Genomic DNA, 20,915 nt, shown 5'->3' on the forward strand with positions numbered 1-20,915 from the left:
ACTCCCGGGACTTCCGGAACCGTGCAGGGCTTCCGCGCGCTGCCTGCCAACGGCGGGCGGCCCAACGTCCGCTGAGGCCGCGCCCCTGCTCCTGTCAGCTCCAGAGTAGGCGGGGAAAGAGAGGGGGCGGGGCTTTGGCTCAGCCAATCAGCTCCAGCAGAGAAGGAGCGAAAAGGCGGGAAAAAGAGGAACCAAAAGAAGGCTGAGGTGGTGCCAGAACCAGGAGGGGAAGGTGGGCGGAAGGAAGAGCGGTCCTCAAGGTGACGTTGACCCGGCCTCCAGAGTAGGGGTGACCCTTTGTCAGGCAGCATCACCCCCAAGTGTCACCACCCCCATTCCACGTCCTTAAAGGGAAGACCCCGATTCTCTGAAGGTAGCTTAGTGCCGGGGGCACGGCCTCCTCATTCTGAGGGGGCAGCTGAGTTCCGAGCCCATGTTCCCTACACATCTGAGGTCCAGACCCCCGACTTGAGGAAATGCACTTTTATGAAGATGGACCTGAACTCTAAGGGGAGGCCCTGATTCTAAGGCAATCACCCGCAATCACGAGGACAGCCTAAAATCTACCCTGAGCTGCTTGGGGTCTACACTACGGGTGCTGTCACCCCAAAGCCTGAAAGGGATCCCCCTGTTTCAGACCTCCCCGGGGTTCTGTTCGCCATTCCAGCACGCCTAGTCCCTCGAAAATCCCATTAACACAGTCCTTAAAATGGGCCCTCTGGCTCCTGTGTCAGGGCACCACCCCAGTATCCTGCCTTCTCCCCTCTCCTCCCTAGCCTGGCAGGCATCTCCCCACTCGGCACCTCCACCTCTGGGGCCCTCCTCAGCCTGCATTCCTGACTCCTGGGACCCCAGCAGCTCCCTCACCCTGTGCCCCTACCTCTGGAATTCTCAGAAGCCCCCTCCCCCGGCACCCCAATTCATGGGACCCTCTCATCCTGCGCCCCGATCTCTAGGACCCCTACCCCAGCATCTCCTTCACCCATGCACCGACTCCTAAGAACCCTCACCCTATATAACCCCATCCTGGGACTACAAGGACCCTCCCATCCCCTGCCCCCTACTCCTGGGACCCCTGGCAGCCCCTTTACCCCGCACCTTGGACTCTAACCATCCCCCCTCCATCCCTCTTGTCTTGCAGCAGCTGAGCCCCGGGGTGGGCCTAGAGCCTCTGGACGGTAGTGCCCAGCAGGCAGCGCCCAGCATTACTGCTCTGGCCTCCCAGGGCCTGGGCAGCAGAACAGCAGGCATGCACATCCCAGAAAGCCTCCAGGACCTGGCCAACAGTGAAGCCGTGCAGTTTCTCAAGAGGCCAAAGACGATCGCACGGAGCTTGGCAGGGGTGAGGCCCTCCTGTAGCCCAGCTGCCCCGTGGGTGACAGGAAGCAGGTGTCTCACCTCCCAGACCCAGTGCAGAGAGAGTAGGGGGGGGGGGAAGAAGGGGTTAGATGGGGAAAATGAAGCCAAAGGGAGCTCATAACGGAAGTCACCCTTTACTGAGCATCTAACTGTAGGCCCTGCGCTATTCTGAGCACTTATTAACTCTCACGGGAAGAAACAACCCTGCAAAGGGGGTGCTATGGAGCCCCATTTTTGAGAGAAGAAAACTGAGGATCAGAGAAAGTTAAATAATTTTTTTAAGGCTGTGCTGTCCGATTTGGTAACCACAAGCCACATGTGGCTATTCTAATCTAAACTAAATAAAATAAAATATTCAGGGAATTCCCTGGCAGTCCAGTGGTTAGGATTCCACACTTCCACTGCAGGCGGCCCAGGTTCGATCCCTGGTGGAGAAACTAAGATCCCACAAGCTGCATGGTACGTCCAAAAAAAAAAAAAAGAAAGAAATCATTCCTCAGTCACAGTGGCCACATTTCAGCCTGGCGGCTCTCATATTGGACAGTAAGGATCTAGAACATTTCCATCATGGTGGAAGGTTCCATTGGACAGCGTTGGCTAAGGTCACACAGTAAGAGGCAGGGAATCAGACTGGGGTCTGTGAGATGCCAGAGCCCATTCATTTCCACCTCTCAGACAAGGGACCAGGAGAGGAGCAGGGGCTGGGGCCTCTGGGGGGAAAGATGCACAGAGGTAGGAAGAGAATAAGAATATGTAATGTAGACCTAAGATGCCAGAGGGTAGGTGGTCACTATGGCCAGGCACAGTGCCAAGCAAGGGATTTACCTGCATTCGTTTCATCATTACCACATTCGCGAAGAGTCAAGACACCTGGGGTCAGATCCTCATTCAGCCCCCGACTTTGCTGTGTGACCTTGAGCCGATCACTGCTCCTCTCTGGACCTCAGTGCTTGAGGAGTTAAAGCTGTGACTGTGGGCTTTACGCTGTGCAGCCTCCACGGCACTCCTCTGACAGAGTTGGGAACCGAGGCCCAGGGAGATGATGAGATTTGATCGGGGTCAGGAGAGTAGGTGGGATGCCCGGGATTGAATGCAGGGTCCTATTCCAGAAGGATCGATCCGGCCTGACCGAGAATCGTGGTTCGACCACATGGTCTCCATGTAGAGCGACATCCTGCCCTGCTTGCCTGGGTTGGTCCTGGCATAATTATCAGCAGCACCTCCTTTGATTCTCAAAAGTGCCCCGTTTTATTTGATAACTTCCCTGGTGACCCCAGGTCTGTGTGACCTTGAGCAAGTGACTTGATTTGTCTGAACCTCCACACCCTCCTATGTATAGTCCTTCCCGCTCACCAGGAAAGACTGTGTGTGAAAATGAAATCAAGGCCCCTAAACTGATTAGTGTGCGCCTGGCAAGTAGCCATCTTTCCTTCGATAGCGATTATTATTGGGACCAACTTGTGATCGAGGAGAGAAGGATGGGTTTGGGGGCCATAGGGTGGTGGGGACTCGTGTCCATCGTCGTTCTCAACCAAAGGAAGAGGTGAAAAACGCATTCCACATCCCAGTTCCAAGTCCCTCGCTGGCCTCGCTCTTCAGCTCCTCACCACGACCCTATGGCGTGAGCATCATTACACCTGTTGGACCCAAGGGGAAACTGAGGCTCACAGAGGTTGAGCGACTTGCCCAAGGACGTCACCCAGCTGGAGAGCGAGTCAGAAGGATGCACGGGCTTGGCTTCTGATGCTTCAGAAGGAGGGGCGGGTGGCGAGGGAGAAGGGAGTGGGGAAGGGCTGGGGGGAAGGGCCTCCGACTGTGCCAGACGTTTCAGTCACGGACTTTGCCTGCCACCTCCCTCCTCCCTCCCGCCCGCCCTCTCCTCCTTCCCCCCTGGCCCAGTTCCTCGGCAGGGAGTCTCCGGGCAGCTGGTCCTCCCATCCTTGTCCTTCTCACGGCTGCCTGCCAGCTGGTGCTATAACTAATGAATCTTTGCTCCCTCCCTGGGGACAGGCCAGGAGGGGTGTGGAAGGAGGTCTGCCTCGGGCTTCAGAGGCTTAGGGTCCCTCTGGTCCAGCCAAGCCCCCTTCTTGCTTGTCCAAGGTTTTTTGGGTCAGTGGACAGACAGCCCGCGGGCCTGGAAGTCAGGGGGGCTGGATTCCAACCCCCTCCCCCCATGACTAACCTTGAGAGGACGCTTCCCCTCTCTGGCCAGTCATGAGAACTGCCATCAGGGCCAGGCGTCCGCGTCTTTGCAGCACAGAGACAGACTGGGAAACTGAGGCTCCAAGAGGTGAGCAATTTGCCCAAGGCCAGCCACCCAGCTGTCGGAGTCAGACGCGGCTGGCTCTTTCCACTGCACAGTCACGGCTTTCGATTTATCACCTGTGAAAGGGCGATGGCTTAGTAACCGCGACCACGCGGGGCCCCCGGGGCTGCAGGGAGGGGGCGAAGGTAAAATGAATCCGGGCTCAAAAATGATCAATGGGCCTTCCCGTCCTTGACCTGGCTCTGCCTCGGACCAGCAGGGCAAGACGCTCCCCTTCTGCAGACTCAGTGCTGCAGCCCTGAAATGGAACGGATGTGAATACCCTCCCTTAATGCTAAAGTGCTGGACAAAAAGAGGGACTAGTCATTATTATTATTATTATCTGTTCTTTTTATTCAGAGAAGGCAATTAAGGCAAAGGAGAGAGGAGAATGGGCAGAGGCTGTAGAGTTTAGGGGTGCATCCTCTGCCTCTCCCGTCCCCCCTCTGAAGGGCAGCGCAGGAGGAAAAAAGAAGGGCCAAAGTCATTCACTCTTTCAACACATTTGCAGAGGTCCAGTCTGGTGCTGGGTGCTGGTTGTAGAGAGAAGGGGCCCACATGCACCCTGTCCAGGAGGAATTCAAATTCTAATGAATTACCTTCCCCTTGTCTCCTCCCCTCCCTCCTGTCGCCAACACTACCACATCCAATCAATCACCAAGTCCACTGTTGCGTCCTAAATATCACTGGCTTCCCCAGAGCCCTGGCCTCAGCCTTTCTGCCTGGGCCCTCCCATCCATCATGACCAGGGAGATTTTCTCCAACTCCCTGTCTGACGCTGGCCATCCTCTGCTCAGAGCCCTTCCATGCATAAAATTAAGTCCAAGCTAGAAAATTAATTTTTGCCAGGGCTCCCAAGTCCAGGCCCCTCGGTGTGGTGTTCAAGGCCTCAGAGGGTCTGGTCCCTGTGTTTCCAGCCTCACCTCATACCAGACCCCTCAGATGAGATTTGCCTCCAGCCCCTGCAGGAGCTTCCCTCTGCAGCATCTGGCATTCGCACACATGGTTTGGCCTGCCTGGAATGCCCTTCCTCCTGTCTGCCTGCAAAACTCCTCATTCTTTTTTTTTTTTAAGTTTTATTGGAGTATAATTGATTATAGTTGATGTTGTCTTAGTTTCAGGTGTACAGCAAAATGAATCAGTTATACCTGTACATATATCCACTCTTTTTTAGATTCTTTTCCCATATAGGCCATTACAGTCTATTGAGTAGAGTTCCCTGTGCTATACAATAGGTCCTTATTATCTATTTGATATATAGTAGTGTGTATATGCCAATCCCAAACTCCCAATTTATCACTCCCCAAAACTCCCCATTCTTTAAGGTGCAGTTCAGGTCTCACCTTACTTCTTCCTAAATCCGGCCCCCTGACTTCAGTTCCTGCTCAAACCTTGACTCTCTCCCTGAGCGTAGGCCCCAGCCTCCTCCCCAGACTCCCAGCCTCCAGTCTCACTCACTCCAGTCTACCTCTGCATGGCCCCACAGGGCTCTTCATACACCCGGAGCTGACCCTGCCCCTCCCCTGCTCTCAGCCATTCCATGGCTCCCTACTGACCCCCAGACAAGATCCCACTCCATAGCCTTTCTCACCCTGCAGCATTCCTTACAGACCTCACCGCATCCAGAAAGCCCTCCTGGACCGGCTCCCACCCACATCACATACACACACCAGTTCCTTGCATATCTGGTGTGGCCCCTGCCACGCTGCATTGTGACCATCTGGGACAAATCGCTGGGGCTTCAGATCGTCACTGAATCTCATTGATGGGAACCTCTGCCCTCGGGGCTTCTGGTCCAGCCGGTGGCAGCATATACAGCAGGGGTTAAAGCAGACTCAGGAGCCAGACAACTTGGGTTCAAATCCAGGCACTGCCTGTCACTAGCTGACTGACTTTGGGCCACTCTTCACCCTCTGTGTGCCTCAGCTCCATTATCTAAGAAAACGAGGGTGTTAATAGTGCCCACATCCTAGGGTGGTTGTAAGGATGACACAGGCTAGTGCTTGTGGAGTACATCGGTGGTTTCATAAATGAACAGGGTTAGGTGGACAGTGGTACCCCCGTGTGCTATGTGCAGTGTGTGCACAGACAAAGGTGACAGGGCTAGCATATCGGTGAGGCTGCATTTGCTTTTTTTTTTTAAATTTTATTTATTTATTTTTGGCTGTGTTGGGTCTTCGTTGCTGTGTGCGAATACCTAGTTTCTCTAGTTGTGGAGAGCAGGGGCTACTCTTCATTGCAGTCGCAGGCTTCTCATTGCAACATCTTCTCTTGTTGCGGAGCCTGGGCTCTAGGCGCACAGGCTTCAGTCAGTAGTTGTGGCACACGGGCTCAGTAGTTGTGGCGCACAGGCTTAGTTGCTCCACGGCATGTGGGATCTTCCCGGACCAGGGCTCGAACCCGTGTCCCCTGCATTGGCAGGCAGATTCTTAACCACTGTGCCACCAGGGAAGCCCCGCATTTGCTTTTTTTTTTTTTTTTTTGGGCTGCGCCGTGTGGCATGTGGGATCCTAGTTCCCCAACCAGGGATCAAACCCGTGCCCCCTGCAGTGGAAGTGCGGAGTCACCACTGGACTGCCAAGGAAGTCCCAGGCTGTATTTGCTTTAAAAAAAAAAAAGCCTTGGGAGTTCCCTGGTGGCCTAGTGGTTAGAATTCAGCTCTTTCACTGCCGTGGCCCAGGTTTGATCCCTGGTTGGGGAACTGAGATCCCACAAGCTGTGTGGCGTGGCCAAAACAAAATATATTAAAAAAAAAAAAAAAAAGCCTTGAAGCAAAAGGTGAATGCTCATTAGGTACTGAGTGTTTATTACACTTCTCTCTGTACGTTTGGAATATTTCACAAATTCCTTTTTTAAAATGGAGAGGAATTAATGGAGCTGGGAGAGAGGAGGAAGAAGTGGCTGCCAGAGGGAAAGACTTGAAGGCAGAGATACTTATTGCCCTCTCTTCCCGAATCCCGGGCACGGTGCATTTCATATTGGTACTTGGGTTTGGGGGCAGAAGGTGAGCGTGAGCGAGGCAGGGGTGAGTGGGGGGGAGATGAGGGGCTGGGACTCTGTCCTGGGGGTGCTGGGGAGTCATGGGGGTGCGGGGCTGGGAGCTGGGAGGGGCAGGGTGTGGAAAGAGCCCCTGTGGGGCCGTGTGGGGAGACTTGGAGGCAGGGAGGCCGGGGAAGAGGCTGGGGCAAGGGCCCAGTGGGGAGGATGAGGCCTGAGCTGGGATGGAGGAGAGGGGCCGAGGGGCAGCGGGAGGATGGCTCTGGGAAGCTCTGAGGATGTGACCGGGAGGGAGGGGTCAGAACCACCGGGAGGGTGTACGGCAGGGCCCCCACGCCCAGTGATGGGGACCCGCCCGGGAGGATGAGCCGGTCTGGGGAGACGCTGAGCTCTGCTCCGGCCCCTGGGGACCCCCATCCCGCACCCACAGGTCTTCTCCCTCATCGTCTTCTCCTCCGTGCTGACTGACGGCTACCAGAACAAGACCAACTCTTCGCAGCTCCACTGCGTCCTCAATAGCAACAACGCGGGCTGCAGCTTCGCTGTGGGAGCTGGCCTCCTGGCCTTCCTCAGCTGCCTGGCCTTCCTCGCCCTGGACGCCCATGAGGGCCGCACCACCACCAGCCGCTTCAAGACGGCCTTCCAGCTCCTGGACTTCATCCTGGCCGGTGAGCCCCCCGGGCACTGCCCTTGACCACCCAGCCGGCCCCGACCGTCCTCCACACGTGACCCAAAGCTTTGCCCCTCACTTCTCAAAGCTCTTCTGCGCCCGCTGTTTCCTCCCGGGGAATCATTGCCCATCCCTTAGACTCAGGGTAAGGGTCATCTCTTCTGACCCCCAGGCTAATTCTAGAAGCCTCTCTCCTGCCCAGCTTTTTCCTCGCATTCACCTCCCTTCTTCACAACCTTTGTTGAAAAGCCACCAGTGGCAGTGGCCAGCGGTTGGGTGCAGAGCGCAGAGTCAGACAGACCCAGGTTTGAAATCTCACCTCTGGTGCCTCCTCAGTGTGTGGGTTTTCTCCCCTCTCTGAGCTTCTGCAGAAGCTGGGGTGAAAACTCCCACCTTCAGGGTTTTTCTGAGGATGAAGCTCGAGAAAGGACTCCTGCAGTGATGTTGATATTTACCAGGCATATCCCCTGTGTCAGGCACCGCTTCAAGAGCTCCCCGTGGCTCTCTCGTTTCTTCCTCAGAACCACCCAAGGAGGGAAGTCCTGTTCAGATTCCTATTTCACAGAGGAGGAAACTGAGGCTTGAGGAGGTTGTGTAATGGCTGCCGAGTGGCAGACCCAGGCTTCCAAGCCAGGCCTGGCCTCCTCACCAATGCCGAGCACCCTAGATAGAGCCCGGCACACAGTAAGCGCCAAATAAATGCTCGTTCCTTTTCCTCAGGCCCCAGGCTCCTTCCTCTCCTTTTCTGCACCTGCCCAGTTCCAGCAACTTAGGGCTGGGAGGGCCCCTAAAGGTCACCGAGTCCAGCGCTGTCCAAGAGAAGGTTCTGTGAGGACAGGAATGTTCTGTGCCTAGACTCCCCAACACGGGAGCCACGGGCCACGTGTGGCCGCCGAGCACTTGAAGTGTGGCCAGTGCCACCAAGGGGCGGAATTTTTTTAAATTCTATTTTAATCGATTGGAATTTTTGATCGAGTGAAACATAAAAAGCTGCAAGTGGCTGGCGAGCCCCGTAGTGGACGGCACACCCCACTCCAGGGGTTGTTTTGCGGCCGGCTGGGAGGGAGAGGCCACGGCAAGACCCGAGGCCCCAGCCACCCTTCCTGAGCGCTCTCTCCCCAGCTCACGCCCCTCCCACCCCACCCCGCCCCTCTTCTCTCCCTCGACCCCCCAGCCCTCTGGGCAGGCATTTGGTTCGTGGGATTCTGCTTCCTGGCCAACCAGTGGCAGCATTCGCCGCCCAGACAGTTCCTCCTGGGGAGCAGCAGTGTCAAGGCCGCCATCACCTTCGCTTTCTTCTCCATCCTCGTCTGGGTGAGGAGCCTCCTCCCTGCAGGGCGGGGTGGTGTGAGTTAAGAGGGCTAGAACCTTCCACCCAGCTCCCCAGGACCTCCGCAAGCCCCTTTTGTGACTTTGGGCAAAGAGGGAAGAAGGCGCCCCTTCCTCCCAGCAGACTCAGCCCAGTGTGGGCATCATGCAGTGAGCTGTGGCACAGCTCCCACCTGGGCCGACCCCACCCAAGCCAGCCTCCAGCTCGCCCTCCTCTGCCCACAGATACTCCAGGCCTACCTGGCCCTCCAGGACCTCCGAAATGATGCTCCAGTCCCCTACAAGCGCTCCCTGGACGACGGCGGCGTGGTGGTGACCTCTCTCTCCCCGCTGTCCGCCACCAGCCCCGTCAACACGCCCACCACCGGTCCCCACAGCCTGAGCTACACCAGCTCCGCCCTGTCCCCCCATCTGACCACTCCGAAGGCCCCCCGCCTCACTATGATGCCCGACACCTAGACAGCCTCATCCACACCAGTAAAGAGAGACTCCTCCCTCCAGAAGAGTTTCTGAAAACTGCCCTCTGTCCTTCTCATATCTGTTTCTCTCCGGTCCCTCGAGTGCCACGGGGAGGGGGGAAATCCTATGGGGTCTCCTCAGGGGTTTCTGTAGCGGGTCCCACTTCCAATCCACCTCCTGGACTCTCCCTCTGGGCGCCACCTTGATAGCTAGGGGCGGCGACGGGAGGGAAACCCTTTTTTCAGGCCTGTGACACAGCGAGCCCTTTACTCCTTGCACTGGCCACGGGAGGGAGGCACGAGGTGCCCCACTGTACAGCTGAGGAAGCTCAAGTTCAGAGACAAGATGCTTCCGCCCGTGGAGAGGGCTCTAAGGAGAACGAGGGCCAACACTGGGACTGGCCCTGTCTCCAGGGCCCACATCCTTTAACTCACCCCAGCTGACAAGGGACCCACTCAGACCCATGCGGTGGGAGGAGTGGTTAAAGGAACAGGGGATGGCAAGTCCATGACTGAGGTCAGGGGAGATCCTTGTCTTCAAATATTTGAAAGCTTGTCTTAGGGAGCCCCGAAACTAATCGGAGACTCGTGCTTGGGCCACAAAACGCTCCTGCCTGCAGGGACCCAGCAGGTCACTCCAGTGGGTGAAGTACCCATGAAGCAAGTGGGGGGGCAGGGGCCGAGCCTGGGAAGGGGCAGCCTTCACTCAGCACCCAGCGTTCAGTACCACAGCCCGGGGGTGTCCAGAGCAGCGCTGTCCAGGACTTTCCTAGTGGTCTGGCGGTTAGGACTCCACGCTTCCACTGCAGGGGGCACAGGTTCGATCCCTGGTTGGGGAACTAAGATCCCACATGCCACGATGCAGCCAAAAAAAAAAAAAATTATAGAGCAGCGCTGTCCAATGGAAACAAAGTGTGAGCCATGGGGGGCAGCATTTAAACTTACCAGCTGGCCACGTGAAGAAAAGTAGAATGAAACAAGTGAAATGAATTTTCATATATTTTATTTAACCCAGTATATCCAAAATATGATCATTTCAACATGTCATCAGTATAAAAAATTACTAGCCAGGTAGCTTACATCCTACTGCACTAAGTTTTTGAAATCCTTCGCCTGTTTTACAAGAACAGCACATCTCAATTTGGGGTCACCACATCTCAAGTGCTAATGGTCACTGTATTGGATAGTGCCGCTCTAGAACCTTCTAGTTTTTCTAGAACAACCGGACATCCGTTTCTTTTTATGTGGAATTAGTTGGCAAGGAATACAAAAAAAAAAAGCTTAATGTTAGGCTGGCCAAACCAAACACACCCACACAGGGGCCACAGTGGCTGCAGAGCGTTCATTTACAAACTGGGAAAAGCAGTGTGAGTTGTGGGGAGGCAAATGTGGGCTCCGTGGTCCCCTTTTTGGGTTTCCTGTGTGGCAGTGCTCAGGATGCAGAAAGAAGTAGGCCGTGGTCCCTGTGGGCACTGGAGGAAACGGCAGCCATGTGGTGGAGTGGGCAGGGTTCCGGCATGGCAAACGGGAGGACCCAGAGCTCTGGTCCTCGCTCTGTCACTAGCTGGATCACCTGGAACGTGTCACTGAATCTCTCTGGTCCTGAGCGGGGCTGGCTGTCAAACTAGAGACTTGGACCAGATTTAGATTGATGGTTTGAGGGCTGCGTTCAAAGAGGTGCCCCCTCCCGACCCTGAAATCAACCCAGGCAGCCCTGCTCCTGCATTTTCCATATGAGGCTTCTGGACAAATTCCTCTAAACAGAAGGTCCGTTGGCTTAGCTTACAAGAAAGAAAGAAAAAAAACCTTTGAAAAACCCCACAGCAGTGGCTAAACATACAGGATCCAGCAGCAGAAAGCCAGGGTACCAACCCCACCCCTGTGGCTCACCCGGCTAAGCCTCGACTTCCTCCGCAACAAAGTGAGGGTGCTCTGAGGGTCCCACGAGCTCACCCGTGTAACGCACATTGCCTGGCGCTTATGAGACGCTCGGAAACGCCAGCTACCTGCCTCCTGAAGCTTCCAGAGCCATCCTACGGCAGAACTGGAGGCGGCTAAGGAAAGTCTCAGCAGACATCTAGGGCATTTGGCGAAATCAGGGGGCAAAACTCCAAAAGGTTACAAGGGCCAAGCAAGTAAACCAAGTGAAGGAAACAGGCCAGGTGTGAAGCCAATCTGGAGGGAAACATGGAAAAGATTTGCCTTTCCTTTGAACTTCACAAAACCACAGAACAACAGCGTCAGCCCAGTAAGAGATGGTATCAAGCCCTCAGCCAAGTCCTGGGGACTTGGTGATGGAGGGAGGGGAAGTTCACGTCCCAGCCATTCACTCCAGCCATCTGCTGCTACCCAGACACGAGGACCTGGCATTGTCAGACTCATGGGGTTCTTTTCAAGAGAAGCCAGAAATCCCGATTTTAATGTGAAAATCTGGTTTTTAAAGGCTCTCTAGGGAGAATTGTCAGGGAAGTTCTGTGCCAAGATAAGAAGAATCTTCGAGATCTTTTTCCTCCACAACCTCTTCCCTGGTGGAGTCATGAGGAGTCAGGGTGCAGCTCAGAGTCTCAGGAAGCCCAGTTTCTCATCTCCCTGCTCCTCTCAGGCCTGGATCGCCTGCGGATGGCAGACGGGATAAAGCCGAGGCAGAGAGAGGGGCCGGGGTGCCGGGCGGACCCCACAAACGCCAGAGAGAGGGCAAGGAGTAGCCAAAGAGAGACATCGTTTTCCTCAGTTTATTTCAAGAGAACAAAGAATCAACCATCAATTCTGTACAAAAACATGGCCATAGAGCCACGGTGACCCTTGGGCCAACCCCCTTCCCATGCGCCCCTAAATTGCCAAAAAACAAGGACGTGACCAAAAAACCCAAACTCTGGAAAAAATTATTATGAAAAATCAGGGGAGAACTTCCCTCCCCTCTTCCCTCTCCCCAATGCAGAAGTTTGGGGGGGGGATGGGAGGTTGTGTCCTTGACAACGGTGGGAGGTCTGGCAGGCGTGTGTCATGTGTCCGCAGATTTAGTGTTTGGCAACCAGTGGGGCTGATGGGTTAGGATCCAGAAGGAAGCCAGGGGGCTCGGGGGAGGGAAAAGATCTCCAACCCTGCCGTGCCCCACAGGACACTCGAAAACAGTTTATAAAAATTGGGGCCAGAGAGTAGAAAAGAAAGGAGTCATCAGAATCAAAACCTAAATAGTGGAAAGATTTTTTTTTTTCTTCTCTAAAAGGCAAAAAAACTACAAACGGCCCAGGTCCTGAGCTGCCCCAAGACTTGGGTCCTCCACTGCCCCCTGAAACCTGGCAGGAGCAGGGCTGGGGAGTACCGAGAGGTGGGTTCTTAAAAAAGTTCCCCTGGATGGGAAGGCTCTTCGTCTTTCGTCGCCTTCCTCTGCCTCTCGCAGCTGCCCCGGAGAGGGATGGCGAGGACCAGGGCTACGCCGGCAAACTCAGCTTCTTCCCCTTGAGGACTGGGGGGAGAGAAAGGGGGGCGGGCATGACCAAGGGGTCCCTCGTGGAGGGGACAGCCTCCCACGCCCACAGCAGGGGCTTGGATGCTGGGCTAGGCAGAGATGCAGGAGGGGCAGCCCCAGGACTCCGGATTATCAGCTGGGGGTGGGGCCGGGGACCAGGCTCCCGGCTTAGGGGCTGAGCCATGGAGCCCCGGAGGAGGCCCCATTTCCCCTAATGCTGGCTGCTCCCCTTCCATCCTGGAAGGGCTGGAGGCCTTGGCTCTCAGGGGGCGCTGGGGTCAGAGGGCCTGGCAGGGCTGGCTGGGCGAGACCACCCGCTTCTGCCCTCCCAGCCTTAATCCTCAGGGGGCGTGGCTGCCTTCAGGCCTCTGTCCTCCTGTCTCCTCTTCCCTTCACACTGACTGACTGAACTTCCAAGGTCTTTGCTTTAATCATCGTCTCTAAAAGGCCTCCCCTCGACCACACCCTCTCCATGTAAAGTAACCCCCTCACCCTCCATCATTGTTCACCAACACATCCCTGGTTCCTTTCTGTCACTGCCCTTCTCACTGTCAGCAATCATCTCTCTTGTTTATTCACCACCTCCCCCGACTACAATACAAAGGGAGGGGAGGGCCTTGTCCATCTTTTCTCCTAAGCTCGTATCCCCAGAGCCTAGCCCCAGCCAGGGACATAGACAGTGCTCCATAAATTTGTTGGTTGAATGAATGAATGAATCTTGGTGGGCCTGAGTCCCTGAGGGTAAGGACAGAGGTCCATGAGCAGAGAGGAGGCCCTCCCTTCTCTGAACGCTGCTGGGGCCTGGGAGACGGGAATTCTGGATCTGTTACGGGTGTGAGACTGAAAGACTTTGGATCTGGAACCTTGGGGCAGGAGGAGGGCTTAGGACACATTCCAAGAGAGGAAAAGTCAGAGGCCACCCCTGCCTGCCCCTCTCTTTGTCCTGTCTTCCCTCGAGGGATACAGGGCTGGGGAGATGAAGCTGGGGCCCCAGGGAGGGTGGGAGCTGGGGAAGGAGCAGGCTCCCTACCGGCCGGCCCCCCACGCTGGCTACCTTTGGTGATGTAGAGGTAGAAGAAATCACAGTAGAGGACCGTCTGGACCAGGCCTGCCACGATGGCGATGAGGTCGAAGAAGCCTTCGAAGTGGTAGCGCCAGATCCAGTTGAAGAGATAGAGCGTGCGGTAGACCCCCAGCGCAAACAAGTAGTGGCTGGTGATGGTCTCCGCCTCGCCTGTCTTGCTCACCATGAACAGCTGCGGCAGGATGGCCACGGACTCCAGGTAGATGGAGAAGGTCCAGAGGATCTGCGGGGAGGCCGGGGCGTGGGAGCAGAGGGCAGGACGAGGCGGGAGGGGACAGGGCAGAGGAGAAGGGTGAGGATGGTGGACATTGTGGCTACAGGTGCAGTGATGTTGGAGAGTGGGTGACAGGTACCACAACGCCTGCCGGGCACTCACTGTGTGCCAGACACCGCTTTCCTGCCCCACCTGTATTCTCTCGTTTAATCCCCACGATGACCCCATGAGGGAGGTACTATTATCAGCATCCCCTTCTTTTTTGTTGTTTTGTTTTTCGGTTGTGCCGCAAGGCTTGAGGGATCTTAGTTCCCCGACCCGGGAGGGAACCTGGACCCCGGCAGTGAAAACACCAAGTCCTAACCACTGGACCACCAGGGAATTCCCAGCATCCCCTTCTACTGATGAGGAAACCGAGGCCCAGAGAGGGTAAGAGGCTTGCCCAGGACGTAGCTAGGAAGCGGCAGAGCTGGGATTTGAACCAAGTGTTCTGAGCCGGTGTTTGTGAGCACTTTGAATTTACACCCCTCCCAAGGGCAGCCCAGGTTGGGATCTTGGCTGTGAGATGTCCCTTCTATGAGATCTTGGGCAAGAGACCCAGATTCTCGGAGCCTCTGCTTCCTCACCTCTAAAATGGGGATGATTCTGGGAATTCCTTGGCGGTCCAGTGGTGAGGGCTCCGTCTTTTCACTGCTGAGGGCCCAGGTTCAATCCCTGTTTGGGGAACTAAGATCCCACAAACCACATGGCACAGCCCTGCCCCCCATAAAAAAAGGGGATAATTTTCCTGCCTTGGTAGGGGCGACATTCAATGTGCAATCTTTAGAGACATAAATCAGACTGTGTCACTCCCTGGCTTAAAACCCTCTTGTAGCTACTTCTTATCACATCCAGAATAAAACCCAAGTTCCTAACCTTGGCCTTCAAGGCCCTCCTCAATCCAGCTTCATCTTCTACTCCCTCCCCTCGCCCTCCAGGCTACAACTACCTGGGCCTTCCATCTGGTCCTCCAACACACCAAGCTCCTTCCTGCCCCAGGGCCTTTGCACTTGCTGTTCCTTCAGCTCTTCCCCCAGACAGTCACATTCTGCCTCTTCCACCTCCTTCCAATCTCAGCTCATCAGTCACCTCCTGAGAGAGGTCCTCCCTGACCATCCTTCCCCCTGGATGGTCACATCCCCTGTCTTATCTTCCTCCTGGCAGCTCTGACCAGACTGTGAGCTCCGTGAGGTCCAGGAGCCTACGTCTTGGGCACCCTGTGGGCCCAGCACCTGGCACAGTGCCTGGCACATATTCGATGCCTGGATGAATGCATGAGCGATTGGAAGCAAGGTCCCCAAGTGCTTGTCACAGGCCATCATTTAGGGAGCAGTGACAAGCATCATTCGTAAGCAGGACAGGGCATCCCAGGAGGGAGAGACGAAGAGATGGCAGGCAGCTGTCGGCCCCTTTTCAGTCCTCAGCTCCCTGAAAGTCCCACCTGGGGTGAGTTGTGATCTGTAGACCCACCGAACCTCTGCTCAGACAACAAAGCCAGCTGGCAGGTGTGGTTCCTCCTGGGTTGTTTTGGTTTGTGGGAAGGAAGTGGGGACCTTCAGGATGTATTCCTAAGAACTGACGTTTATAGAGCACTTACTACATCCAAGGCACTGTTCTATGCACCTTATGGGTATTAACTGGCTTATGCCTTAACCCTATGAGGTAAGTCCTATTGTTATCCCCCTTATACAGATGAGGAGACTGAGGCCCACGGGATCAGTAACTCGTCCAAGGCCACACAGCTAAGATGTGGGTGGAAACAGATTCCTACCCAGGCAGCTAGACTTCAGGGCTTGTTCCCATAATTACTCAGAATCCACCAGCGAGGTTCTTAGTGTATCAGGTTAGTTGAGGCTCTCGGGAAACATACCCATTAAATTGGTACATACCGATTGTTAGCCTTGGGGAGTAGAATCATGACGTAAGAGGAGAGGGAAGGTCTATTGCATTTTACTTTATCTATTTGTGACGTCTGAATTTTTAAAGAATTGTTTCCTTCTATGATTAAAAAATAATTTTTCAGCATGCACCTATTGATAGCATGGGCTTTGAAAGCAGGCAGACCTGGGTTCAAATTCTGTGAGGTCTCCCCTCTGAGCCTCACCTCAGTCCTCCAAGAAATAGGGATGAGTATGCCCACTTCCCCAAGAGGCCGACGGATCAGACGGGATGATGACGGATTTGGAATGGCCAGCTCAGAGCAGGACACACAATTGGTGCCAATACTTTGCACAAGTGACCTCCCCACCTCTGAATGAGGGAACCACACAAGCTGGAGTCAAGAATCCTGGGTCCTGGTCCGGCCTCCTCCACCTGGAGCAAGCCCCACTGCCTTCCCCCAGCCTCGGTCTCCCCATCTGCAAAATGGGCCCAGCTTAGTGGGTGCTCCATGCAAGGCGATGCTGATGATACAGTTGCAAAGTCCAGGCCCTGCAGCCAAGCTTGGGGTTCCTGCCACAGTGCAGTGCAGCCTCCCTCTGACATTTCTGGGACCCCTGGGTCAAAGTCACCCTCAGTCACCCTCAGTCAGATTTGTCTAGCCTGCAGGGTGCTTTTAGAAATAGATCTGGAATCTGTAGCCAAAACTGTAAAGTTTTCCCTCAGGAAAACTCCTGAATTGTGGCTTGTGTTGAAAACATCATCACATCTGGCTGCTCAGTGGCGGCTTGCAGAATCTTAGTTCCCCGACCAGGGATCGAACCCGTGCCCCCTGCCTTGGAAGTGTGTAGTCTTAATCACTGGACTGCCAGGGAAGTCCCAGGGCCAGCTTCTTACAAGGCAGGAGTGAGTGGTCCTGGGGGAGGAAAGACTGCTCTGAATTTGATTCCTGCCAGCCCCAGGAGGCAGATCACAGATTTAGCAAAGGCCCTCTCGAAATTCCTCCCAGGAATTTGTACAGGTCCCACCAAAATGCCATGCAATAAAAACCATGACAGCTAACATTTAGGAGTAAAAGGATCCACATGGTCCTAAACACTGCAAGCACTGAACAAACATGGACCGCACTTCCTACCTACTGCCAGACACTGCGCTTTACCAATATTAACCGCTCATCAAAGCCTATGAAGTAGGAACTGATTATCCCCATTTCACAGACAAGAAAACTGAGGCACAGAGAAATTACATGACTTGCCCAAAGTCTCACAGCTGCTAAGTGGGCTTCAAATCCCAGTTCTCTGGTTCTAGAGTCTCTGCGTCTAACCACTACATGATGCTGTCTAATCTCAGTAAATCCTCACAATGACCTGATCTCGACTTTACAAATAGGGAAACTGAGGCACAGAAAGGTCAAGTTCCATGCCCAAGGTCATGCTAATAGAAAGTAACAGATCCAAATCCAAGTAGCCTGGCCCCCAAGAGCCCCATTTCCAACTCCTGAACTATTCATTAGGCCAATGACTTTGGAAGAGTCATTTCAACTCCCTAAGCCTCAGTTTTCTCATCTATAAAATGGGGCTGCTATGAAAAGTAATGAGTTAATGTACGTGAAATGCTGAGAGCATCTGGCACATAGTGAGTGCTGCTGCTGTTACATTACTATCATCTGACTCCAGAACCCCTGTTTTGAACTTTATGTCCTAAAAGAAGGAAGTCTGAGCAAACCCTACAGAAGGAAGCCTCTGAGTCGGTCCACTGTCAACTGCTCTTCTCCCACAGCCCACCCCACCACTACAGACCCTGCAGGTGGCCTACCTCTAGAGGAGTAAAGTCATGGTTGACCAAGAACGCCAGGATGGCCGTGGGGACAACAAGGAACTCCACTCGGAACGTGTCGTGGTTCCCATCGTAAGTGGCTTTGAACTTGCTGTAAATCATCCAGACCGTGGTGAAAGAACAGGCGATGTAGACCACCTGTCGAAGGGGAGGATGCGGAGGGTGCTTCAGCTCCAAGCACAGGGTCCGAGCCCCCAGTAGACTTAGACCCAGCCCCAGGAGTCCAGGCCCCCAGCCTCTCCTCCCTCAGGCTTAGCAGTCTGGACCCCTAGCCCCATCCTCCCTCAGACCCAAAAGTCTGGGACCCATATTCCCTCCTCCCTCGGACCCTCCCCGGCTCCCCCCTCAGGAGGGCTCGGCAGGTTAGGAAAAGTCTTTACCTTCATGCACGTGTTGTAGAGTGAGATGTAGTTGGTGAAGAGGTCCAGGTAGCGGGCAGTGAACACCACAGCAAACAGGGCCTGGCTCTTCCCCGAAATCCCTGTGGTCCAGAGAAATGGGGATGGGGGAGGCTGAAGGTGGGCTGCACAGCCAATAAACCGAGGCCCAGGGCCCCGGGCGAGCCAGAGAGGTTCTGGAGTGCAGCTGTCCCTGGAGGCCTCCCCAGCTCCCCCGGCCTAAGCAGGGCCTTTTCCCACGGCCCACAGCCAGGGGGCAGCCCGGCCCCAAAGCTACTCCAGCCCGAGGCTCTGTCCCAGGCTAGGCCTCGTGGCCACCTCCGGCCCCCTCAGGGTCCTCCCACAGTCCGGATCCAAGGTGGAGCCTTGGGAGGACCCCACTTGACCTCAGCCTTCCGGAACAGGTCGCCTACCTCCCGCTCCCTTTCTGGCGGCCACAGTCCACGTCACCAACTCCCAGCCGCCTCCCTGCCTGCCACAGCTCCCTGTTCCCAGCCCTGGGAACCCTAAGGCCACCCAGATAGGGGCCGGGGGAGGCTGAACTGGGTTCCTGGAGCCACCCCCACCAAAATGGATGCATCTCCAGTTTGGGGAAAGGAGCTGACCCCCTGGTGACCCCGGACCTGGAAGGGGGATCCCCAGCAAGCAGTGGCGGGGAGGAACCCGTCCCCCTATGCCTCCAAACCCTTCCCCGAGTCCTGGACTGTCTCCCGCATTCTCCCCCCTTCTCCGGCCCCGGTGCGCGTCTCACCGGCACACGAGCGGGACCTCCAGATTTTGAGCAGCAGCAAGATGATGGCTAGGAGGTGGGAGAGGTCTCCCAGGAATCGGAAGAGATTCATGGCTGAGGGGATCTGGCAGGGCTGGGCTGGAGGGAGTCAGGCTGAAGGGGGGCTGCCCCCGGGGCTGCTGTTCTGGCCGGGCGGCTGGGCTGGGGGGCAGGAGAGGTGCCCTCGGGTGGGCTCCGCTCCGGGGAGGGGGCTCTGGGCGGGGTCGCCGAGGCCGGAGCTGGTGGCCGAGCCAGAGCTAGGAAGAGGGAGGCCGGCGGGAGGGAGGGGGAGGAGTCCGGGCGGGAGGCTCCGCCCCCGAGGGCGGAGTCCCGGCTCTCCAGCGCCCTCTACCTCGCAACCCCCCCCACCCCCACCCCCGCTTGCAGAGTTGGCGCCGAATTTACCCCCCTAAGGCCGCCTCCCAGGAACTTGCGGGGTCGCTGGGATCCGAAACTCGCAAATCCGGCACCAGTTCCCCCAGGCAGTCCGTGCCTCTCTGTAAAGGTTGCAGCCCAGCCGCACAGATTCTGCCCTTGACATCGATTCGGGAGGCAGATCTCTGAGATTTAAAAATCTTAGACAGGGACCCAGAGGCTGGCTTTTCAGGGGCCTCCAGCTCCAATGCACTCAAAAGACAAGAGAGCAGTCCCCAGTCCCCCTCTCAGACTCATAAGTCTGGGTCCCCAGCACCTTCATCCCCCAGGAGCCAGGAGTCCAGGACCTCAACCCCCTCCTCCCCCAGGACCCAGGAGTCCAGGACCCCAGCCCCTCCTCCCTCAGACCCAAGAGTCTAGCCCCCCTTCCTTGGGGCTTAGGGTCCCACCCAACAATCTTGTGTCTCAAGCATCCTAGACCCAGGAATCTAGATGCACAATCCCTTCCTCCCTCTGGGACCCACAAATTCAGGTGCCCAGTCTCTTCTTTTTCAGAAATGTAAGGCTTCACTCCTGCTCTCCCAGACCCTGGAGTCAGCAGCCCACAGCTCTGGCTCCAGCCCCTCCTCCAGAGCTGCCCCCTCACAGGCACACATACACACCCTCAGGAGCCCAGGTGTCCTGCGCCACACTCCACCACAGCACTTTATAGAAGCGCTGGGCTTAGCCTCTCTAGCAGGAAGGGCAGGAGCTGGACAGCTGGCCTTGAGGGCCAGGAACAGGCTGTGTCTAGGAGGGGACACACATTGCTTTCCTCCTGGATGTCTGAGTACCCACGGGTGATGGATGTCAGGGTCCGTCAGTAAAAGAAGGGGTACAGAGGTAGTAGTTTCCTCAGATTGCTGGATGGATTGGGTACCTGAGGGTGACATCCATCAGTCTTGGATTTTGGGCCGCTGAGGGTGGTTTGTGTTAAGGGGTCAGTTTGTCTGAGTGCCTGAAAGGGACTCAGGCCTGGAGGAGGGGGCCCAGATTACTGGGTAGCAGTGGAGAAGGGAGCTAGAGGCTTGGACTCCTGGGTCTGAGGGAGGAGGGGGCTGGGGGCCTGGACTCCTGGCTTCACGATGGAGACCTAGTTTGCAGGCCTGGCCTTCCGGGGCAATAGAAGCCAAAAGATGGGTCCTAGCATGGCGGAGAACCAAGTCTGGGAATGGCCTCCTGCTTCACAAGCGTCAAAGTGGGGAGGGGGCAGAGGGCGGCAGCCCCTGGGCTCTGGAGTCCAAGTCCCAATCTGATGTCTCAGTGCCGGGGCCTGAGTCCCTGCCTGTTCCCCACCCCTTCCTCCCCGTTTTATTTGCAGCCCCTCACTCTCTTGTCCCAGGAGGAAGGCAGAAGCTGGGAGCTGGGGAGGGGGGTGGCCCCCTCCCCCAGCCCTGGCAGGAGGAGGGGTCCCCAGGGAGGCCAAGAGGGGGGGCTGTGGGTCTCCCGGCAGGGGCGGACGGGGACTGAATGTTAATCACATCCCGAGCGAGTGTGTGTGTGTGAGAACAGAGCGAGTGTGCGAATCCCTCCCGCTCCAGCTCCTCCAAGCTGTGGCCGCCGCCCTCCGCCCACAGCCTCCCACGGCCACCGGTGCCCAGCTGGGGGGGTGTCGGCCCGGGTGGGTCCGCCCGGCCCCCAGGGATCTCTCATGCGTCTGCCATCTGCCCGGTGAGGATCTGTGTGTCCGGGTGTC

General features: G+C 56.1%; 2 protein-coding genes across 3 annotated transcripts; one reads left to right on the plus strand and one right to left on the minus strand.

Annotated features, from left to right (window-relative positions):
- The first annotated feature begins 33 nt into the window (after window positions 1-33).
- SYNGR4 (synaptogyrin 4) lies at window positions 34-10,232 on the plus strand. Of its 2 annotated transcripts, none has more exons than XM_033430592.2 (5): window positions 34-260; window positions 1,142-1,342; window positions 7,092-7,329; window positions 8,506-8,645; window positions 8,886-10,232. In XM_033430592.2, the coding sequence occupies exons 2-5, from the start codon at window positions 1,250-1,252 to the stop codon at window positions 9,117-9,119; spliced, it is 705 nt and encodes a 234-aa protein (XP_033286483.1). In that variant the 5' UTR covers window positions 34-260; window positions 1,142-1,249; the 3' UTR covers window positions 9,120-10,232. The 2 variants fall into 2 exon arrangements, with proteins under 2 accessions (XP_033286483.1, XP_004271388.1); XM_004271340.3 differs by having other exon boundaries at window positions 1,145-1,342.
- Window positions 10,233-11,836: 1,604 nt separating this feature from the next.
- KDELR1 (KDEL endoplasmic reticulum protein retention receptor 1) lies at window positions 11,837-19,083 on the minus strand. The gene is made up of 5 exons (XM_004271097.2): window positions 18,788-19,083; window positions 18,019-18,119; window positions 17,618-17,776; window positions 13,642-13,894; window positions 11,837-12,584 (listed from the first exon to the last, which is right to left on the minus strand). The coding sequence occupies exons 1-5, from the start codon at window positions 18,876-18,878 to the stop codon at window positions 12,550-12,552; spliced, it is 639 nt and encodes a 212-aa protein (XP_004271145.1). The 5' UTR covers window positions 18,879-19,083; the 3' UTR covers window positions 11,837-12,549.
- Window positions 19,084-20,915: the final 1,832 nt, after the last annotated feature.

The sequence above is a fragment of the Orcinus orca genome, chromosome 20 (genome assembly GCF_937001465.1).
Source record: "Orcinus orca chromosome 20, mOrcOrc1.1, whole genome shotgun sequence".
Lineage (NCBI taxonomy): Eukaryota > Metazoa > Chordata > Mammalia > Artiodactyla > Delphinidae > Orcinus > Orcinus orca.

Bases quoted from the DNA above. Each gene is read 5' to 3' on its own strand.
- SYNGR4 (XM_033430592.2), top strand. From the start codon at position 1,250: ATGCACATCCCAGAAAGCCTCCAGGACCTGGCCAACAGTGAAGCCGTG. The intron at 1,343-7,091 runs GTGAGGCCCTCC...CCGCACCCACAG, and splicing joins TCGCACGGAGCTTGGCAGGG to GTCTTCTCCCTCATCGTCTT. The intron at 7,330-8,505 runs GTGAGCCCCCCG...TCGACCCCCCAG, and splicing joins CCTGGACTTCATCCTGGCCG to CCCTCTGGGCAGGCATTTGG.
- KDELR1 (XM_004271097.2), bottom strand. From the start codon at position 18,878: ATGAATCTCTTCCGATTCCTGGGAGACCTCTCCCACCTCCTAGCCATC. The intron at 17,777-18,018 runs GTAAAGACTTTT...CCCCTTCGACAG, and splicing joins TCTACAACACGTGCATGAAG to GTGGTCTACATCGCCTGTTC. The intron at 13,895-17,617 runs GTAGGCCACCTG...GCCTCCCCGCAG, and splicing joins ATGACTTTACTCCTCTAGAG to ATCCTCTGGACCTTCTCCAT.